This window comes from Megalops cyprinoides, chromosome 2 (assembly GCF_013368585.1).
Source record: "Megalops cyprinoides isolate fMegCyp1 chromosome 2, fMegCyp1.pri, whole genome shotgun sequence".
NCBI lineage: Eukaryota > Metazoa > Chordata > Actinopteri > Elopiformes > Megalopidae > Megalops > Megalops cyprinoides.
This window is the reverse complement of record NC_050584.1, coordinates 60,087,245-60,095,000: the sequence shown is the minus strand read 5'-3', so window position 1 is coordinate 60,095,000 and position 7,756 is coordinate 60,087,245. Positions and strand designations below refer to the sequence as shown.

At 45.9% G+C, this 7,756-nt stretch overlaps 1 protein-coding gene across 1 annotated transcript in view; it reads right to left on the bottom strand.

Moving 5' to 3' along the window:
• LOC118772560 (kinesin-1 heavy chain-like) overlaps positions 1-7,756 on the bottom strand; it is a 33,268-nt gene that overhangs the window by 12,166 nt on the left and 13,346 nt on the right. The window contains exons 5-13 of the mRNA XM_036521002.1: positions 7,661-7,709; positions 7,287-7,342; positions 6,948-7,035; positions 5,021-5,145; positions 4,359-4,463; positions 2,615-2,760; positions 1,991-2,139; positions 1,193-1,383; positions 374-442 (exon numbers count right to left, since the gene is read on the bottom strand). Coding sequence (XP_036376895.1) covers positions 374-442; positions 1,193-1,383; positions 1,991-2,139; positions 2,615-2,760; positions 4,359-4,463; positions 5,021-5,145; positions 6,948-7,035; positions 7,287-7,342; positions 7,661-7,709 — 978 coding nt within the window. The remainder of the gene's footprint in view (positions 1-373; positions 443-1,192; positions 1,384-1,990; positions 2,140-2,614; positions 2,761-4,358; positions 4,464-5,020; positions 5,146-6,947; positions 7,036-7,286; positions 7,343-7,660; positions 7,710-7,756) is intronic.

Here is a 7,756-nt window from a genome sequence, read left to right as displayed (position 1 = left end):
TCATGCAGCACTTATAATCTTGTCACTCCTTGTATGGTTTTTATTTTGCCTCACTTGTAAATCATTTTGGATAAAAGCGTCTGCAAAATGAATAAATATAAATGTAAATGTAAATGTAAATATGGACAGGAGGATTCTTTCTACAGTCAAACTGAAGTAGGGCTGGCAACAGATCGGCTGTTACCGAGCTGTTATTTCTGCTGAAAAAGACGCGCGTGTGACAGGTTCGGAACCGGCCCAGCGGGCCCGGGCTCAAGCCCACGGGAGCGCTGGATAAGCAGGCGGCTCCCGTGGCTCGGTCTGGGCCCCAGTCCGAGGGGGGTAAAAAGGCGCGCACAACCCCGTTTTACAGACCGCCCTGCGGGGTGCTCACCTCCTCCTGGTCCAGCATCTGCTGCTTCAGCTTCTCTGCCAGCTGGCTCTGCTGGTTGATCTCATCGTCCTGCCGGGCAAACGCAGCAGTCCCACACACACACACACACATGCGCACACACGTGCACAGACACACACAGACATAGAGACACAGAGACACACACAGAGACACACACACACGCACGCGCACACAAACACACACACAGACGTCACACACACACACACGCATGCGCACACACACAAACACACACACACACAGACGTCACACACACACACGTACACACACACACACGCGCGCACGCGCACACACACAAACACACACACACAACAGTCACACACACACACGCGCACACACACACACACACACACACACACAACAGTCACACACACACACACGCGCGCGCGCGCGCACACGCACACACGCACGCATACACACGCGCACACACACAGACACACAGCAGTCCCCCCCCACACACACACACACAGACACACACACACACACACACACAGCTATTACAAACAGTCTGAAAAATTCCAACACTGTCAATGACATGAAAGTATAACAACTGTAACAAGGTGAGTATTGGGATTTAGGAGCCCCCTTTTTCTCCCATAATCTCTGCTCACTGATCTAGGCTCATTGAGCTAGTTACTTGTCTAGCTTGTTACAGTCTAGATCCCCTCATTCAGCGCTATGTACCAAACTAAAATGTTAAACACACCCAAAAGTAAACATGTCTTGAGGTAAACTGAGGTAGACTCTCCTGATACAGGTGTCATTGCAACCCTGCCGTGCTGTTGGGGAGGGGGCAGGTCTAACCTTGTCGTCCAGCTGCTTGTACAGTTTAGCGAGCTCCGAGTCATATTTCCCCTTCTCTGCGTCCGTGAGCCGGACCCCGGGCACCCCGGGCGACGAGGCCGGCTTCTCGTTGTTCACCACGTTGTCCAGGGCGAGGGCCTCGGCGTTGGCCTTTTCCTTGTCAAACTGCTCCTCCACGGGCACACTCTCACCTGCAGGGGGCGATGTATGAAGGCTCAGGGCACATCACACTTACCACCCAGTGCCTTCTCACATGGCTACTACATCACAGTAGACTTGAGTCTGATATTCACTGCTACACTATACATTCAGGCAAATCTGAAATCTTGATGAGTGAAGTCTAGTCATGGATGACTGCCTTCCAGCTCGTTCACTTATATGCTCCCACTTACAGGGACAGTGTGGTGTAGTGGTAAGGAGCAGGGCCAATTACCAAAAAGGTGGTTGCTGGTTCGATTCCTGCTGGGGCACTGCTGCTGTACCCTTAGGTAAGGTACTTAATCCACAATCGCCTCAGTAAATATCCAGCTATACAAATGGGTAAAATTATAACCTATGCAAGCTGCTCTAGATAAGAGCATCTGCTGAATGACAATAATGTAATGTAATATTCTTAAACAGGACAACACTGATTTGTTGAATCAAACAGTTAAGTGCCTGGCCATAATTCAAGGACACGAGACACTGTGGACCCCCAGGACCAGTGGTGAGTACCCCTGTTCTACACAAATGCAAGACACCTAGACAAACGCAGCCCAACAGTAATTTTTCCCCCGGAAACGCTGCCGCTTTTTTTACCGTTCCGCCATCGGTTGAGCTCGTTCTCCAGCCAGGTGATGGTGTTACGCAGGGTCTTGTTCCTGTCCTTCTCCCTCTCGTACTTCTTCTTCCACTGCTCCGCCGTCAGCTCCACGTTCACGCTCACCGTGTTCTTAATGGTCTTCGCTCTGAAAGCGCGAAACGTGCCGGATTAACACTCGCACGGGGGGCAGGGGTAATCCCCTCAGGATCGCCATCGCGCAGAACACGTTTCTGAATGTTTAACCACGAGTGTTGGTTTTCAAGCGACTGGATTCACATTACAAGAACAGTGGCCCATGAGGCTGGTGATGCATGCTGTGAATTAAAGGCTGAGTCACGCTGTAGCTCATTCAGCTTGAATGGATACACTTCTGTCCTTTTGTGCTGGAAGTCACTGCGGGTAAGTCTGCTGAATGAATGCAATGTCATGTAAATATCATACAATACATGACACAGAACGGGACCATGGCACTGGGCTCCACGCCATTTGGAAAGCTCAAAATGCATGGGGGCATGTTGTCCCCAGTTCGAAAAAGTTTTCATTCAAGGTGCTGTCACGGCCATTAGCAGCTGCAGTGATGAACGCGCAGGTTACTTCTCTGTCCTGTCCCTCGGTCTCACCTCTGCCCGAACATGAGCGTGGACTTGGTCTCAGCTTCGTTGAAGGAGGAGGGGGAGCAGCAGATGACTATGGTGGTCCTGCAGTTTCCCCCCAGGGAGTCCTGTAGGATCCTGGTCATTTTGCTGTCTCTGTATGGAACGTAGGTCTAAAGGAGGGAGGAGGGGGGGATGAAAAATGGTGAACATTCTCCCTGAAACTCCCTCAAGCAAGAATTTCTTTTTTTAATTCAGCCTGGACAAACACAACAAAACAGACAATTTGTTTAAAAACAAGTCTCTGGTTGCACTGTACACAATGTGGCCGGTCAAGGTTAACCTCCTTGTCCCAATCTTAAATTCCTGAAGCTTTTTACAACGGTCTGGTATTGAGCTCCACGATCGTGTGCCATTAGCAGAAAACGTGCTTTGTCCAAAAGGTGTGCAACATGCACAGACTCTGCGTTGCTTTCTGCAGTACTCCAGGTGTTACCCCCACCTGCACCACTTCTTTTCAAAGTCTTTTCCACAAGTCTTTTCAAATGATTTTAAAGGAGAGATGGAACGAGACAAAACCGAAATAAACGTACTTAAAAAAAAAAAAAAATACATTCAATGGTGGAATCTCTGTGGCTTTTTAATCCTGCATTTTTATTGCCTGATTATGAAGTACAAGGCCTCCTGCTGATACATCCACTCCACAGCCTTAAAAAATAAAAATTTCACTCAAGAGCCTTGGGTCCTTCTGCAGAATGCACTGTGCCAAATAGTTGTCTGATGTTTTCCGATACGAGTGCCTTTCACATCAGCTGTAATTAAAACACGACTATTTTTAATCTGAAGTAGGGCACTGCCAGCGGCTATTGTTTAGTGTTGTCGGTGCCATTTTGAGTGCGAGTTTTATCACTGGATTCGTGCAGGCCCTACAATATGTTATTAAAATATGTAAATCAGAACAAGATTGATAAAACCAAAACACAGCCAGGTTCGGTATTATGCATGATTACTTCCGAAAAACTGTCCCCCTGTTGGAAAAAACCCAGGGAAAGACTTCCACCTGGATAACTGTTTGCACAGGAAAGTACATCCAGTGAATTAAAAACTTAAGAATTTATCTGTGTGCTTATTGTGAGGGCTGGTTGTGAGGACAAGCAGTGGTGTGGCACACTGGTGATGAGTAGGGCTCATAACCGAAAGGCTGCTGGTTTGATTCCCCACTGACGCACTGCTGTTCTACCCTTGGGCAAGGTACTTAACCCACAGTTGCCAGTAAATATCCAGCTGTACAAATGGATATAAAATTGTAAGTCGCTCTGGATAAGAGTGCCTGCTAAATGACAACAATGTAATGTAATTCAAACTGACTGAAAATACTGAATGTATTTTTGTAGTACGGAACTATGCAGAACAGGCTTAGCCTCCCACAGAAATCGTGCAACTTTACACGCGTGCGTTGTATAGCCCCAGTGGATTGGCAGCCATTGAAAGCTGTTTTATGAAGTAATTAGCAGTGTTAAGTATGGTAATCCATTTCAAAATCTCCTCACACTGTGGATTTTGCCATTTAAGTTTGCTTTGATTTCACACCAAAGGATATGATTCATTCCTCAGTCCCCAGGAGGGGAAAGTGGTTTCAGGCACCCTGTCTGGGATTTGCACCCACGACCTTCAGGTTGAGGGCCTTCGCCGTTCCACTGGGGCCGCCCTATAGAACCGAATGCATGGTTTACACACAGATCTGGGTGAGGTACCGCGGGTCTGTACTCACCGAGCCTTCAGCCAGCGCTGAGATGACGTTGCCCAGCGACGACAGAGACTTGTTGATGTTTTTGGCTTCATCAAGCACCGCCCCCTCAGCTCCGGTTTTACTGACCTACACACACACGCGCACACACACACACACACACACACACACACACACGCAAACGCACACACACACATACCCACAAATCACACACACACAAAGACACACCCATGTACACACAAAACACATGCATACAGGCACGCACACACAAAACATAAATGCTAATTGCACAGCCCTTGTTAACCACTAGCATTTAAGACGACAGCCATTATGGTAAAAACACAGAGATTTAAGATTTAGCCTTGCTACTCACAAAAACCATTCAAGGCAGTTTATAACACACTAGAAACTGGGAAAAAAAGATTCCAGAGCTATTCCACCCATAAGAAGATACAGCAATAATGCAGATTATGAAAATGTACTGACACAACATCCTAATGGATTTGCTATGGGGAATTTAATGCGGTCTGCGACTTACACAACAGATTACTAGATTGCTGTTGCGCTCTGCCAATCCCCTGCTTAAGTGAGGAAGGTTAGATCGGTATGGTGGCAGAAAGGGACCCTTGAAGCAACTCCTCCATGCATGCTGTGGGTTCAGAGCGACCGGCAGAGGGGAAACCCACCTTTTCACTGCCTGCCAGATCCACCAGGTACAGCTTCCCGCTCAGTTTCTGTTCCGTCTGAGTGTTCTCCTGCTTCACGTTGATCAGGAAGATACTGTGACTTCTGGAGCTGTGCTCATTCATATCTGAAACACAAAGACCACGCGGGGTGTCAGACGCGGGCACCAGAAACGGGACGAACTTGTGCTTTTGTTACTTTTGGCTGGCGACTGGCAAATTTGAACCATGAACAGCCAGAATTGCTGAAATCGCAAGAAACGGAGACAGAGCTCTGAGCAGTTTAAGATCACAAGCAGCACAATGACACCTGCTTTCAGAGAGGATGACAAAATGACGACATACACAGTGACCTCCAAAAGGTGTTCACAGCAAACCTATCCACTGATGCCAATAAATGGATGATTTAACAAGAGAAATGCAAGCGCAAAAATGGATGAATATACATGTACATAATCTGAATCAAACAGCAACAAACGGAGCAAAACCTCGTGTGTGACCATCTTTAAATACACACAGCTATAAAATATATTCATTGACATTGACAAAATCAATATTTTTGTGTCTGCGAGAAAATGCCTTCTATGGTCTTATGAGGATCCTTCAGATTTCTTTTTCCCTGTAAACTGCTTTCTTGAGCTTAAACCACAAATGTTCTGCTGGACTGAGGTCTGGAGATTGTGATGGCCAGTCCAGAGCTCTGATTGTGTGTTAACTTAACAATTTATTTGTAGACTTGGATGCATGCTTTGAATCATTACACTGGAATGCTCAAGTCTTAGCCAAGCTTGAACGGAGGGAAACCAGGTTTTTAGCCAAAATCCCCCGATATACGTTTGAATCAAACTTTCCATCCATTTTAAAAAAAGGCACCAAGACCTGAAGAGTCCCTAACCACGTTCCTCACAGCATACTGTGGTTGAATTCTTTCGGCAAACGTCTCTCTGCAAGGTAGCAATCATCCACAGCTTTTAATCATCCGTGGCTGTGACCTCCTTGACACTGGACGCTACAGTGGAAACCATTAGGCTCAGCCTCTTGACTGTGCACTGGCGTTTCTTCTGCTACATTATCCGTTTGCCCTTGTTAATCAAGGGCATCAATGCACGGAGCCACCGCTGTATATTTACGGCGCGCTACCTTTCAATTACCGGCTAAAATTAGCAGCGTTTTCTGAAATGCTGCCAAGGTCTTTCATGTGATATCTGCAGAGCCACTTAATGTAGGTTTACAGCAGGACACTACTTTTATGTTTGACGGAGCATTATGCGGTGTCCATCACCATATCCAGATGCAGAGTTCCATCAGGTTATGGTGAAGGTTCCAGCAGGTTACACTGTTCTTGCTTTTTATTTCATGTGTAGTATTGCAAAGTGTCTTGGATTCTGTGATCGAGTGACTGACATATGGTAGTATACTTGGCTTCCCTTGTCCCTTCCCTTGGGGCAGTGTAGCATAAGGTTTAAGGAGCAAGACTCGTGACCAAAAGGTTGCTGGTTCAATTCCCCACAAAGGCAATCCCCTCCACTGCTACTGTACCCTTGGGCAAAGTACTTAACCCCTAACTGCCTCAGTAAATATTCAGCTGTATAAATGGATAACACTGTAAAAACCTGTAATTGACGCAAGGTGACTGTAACTGATGCTCTGGATAAATCTGCTAAATGCCAATAATGTAATGTAATGCCTATTCAGGGTGCAGAAGTTAACTTAGGGTATCGCACTCACTGTTCTGTAAGTGTTGTTAGCCTGGTCTGACACTGTTGCTCATTCAACTTGAACAGATACACTTATGTTCTATTGTGCTGGAAGTCGCTCTGCATAACAGTGTCTGCTAAATGAATGTAACGTAACGTAATGGTGAAGACACGCAGTTCCTCGGGTCTTCCTGAAGGTGGGGGAACACAAAATGGCCAGTCTGGCTACTTACTTGTTACAGCTACGTGCCGGTTTGACTTTCCTTCATCGATGGTGTCCATGACCTCCTCCGGGCTGCAGACGAAACGTTCCGTGCACCCCTGAGATTACACCCCAAAACTCTTAGTTTGCAAAAAAAATAGGGACCTTCCATTTGTCTCATTCAAAATGCAGAATTTGGCAGAGTAAAAAAAAATCAATAACTGCAGGCACTTACAGGCAGCTGTTGAATATGTAGCGTACGCTAACAAAGTAGCTTGGCATTTGCAAGGGAGTGCATTTTCCCCATTTATCTGCCATCTAACATGATTGCAAAAAGAGGGGACTTTCTGTCTGAAAACCAATGCCTCACCTTAACATAGGGGACTCTGTTTTTGTCTTCATGAACCGAAAGGTTAGTCTTTGACACTGCAAGAGAGAAACACAGTCAACGTAGGCAGATGTTGCTTAAGCCAGGCAAAATTTTTAATGAATTGACTAATTTCTTTATATGTATTGACAATAAAATGCATTTAGACTGATCTGGGATCAGCCAGAGTCTAGGTCTAAAATTCTCACAGAACGGAACCCATTTTCCCAGGTTTTAAAAATGCAACATTTCGAACAGCAAATCATATTTCAATACTCAGATGTTACATAACGTACCCAATTATCTGTACCAACACAAACTGAAATGAAGTTAAAACAAAATAATAATAATAAAAAAGCAGCTTTTCTGAAACTCACCATCCAAAAGGTCCCTAATCTTGTCCAAGTATATTTCAAAATATGAAACCTGGGGAAGCAATTCAGCTCATTAGTGGAGAACACTGCGAGCCACTT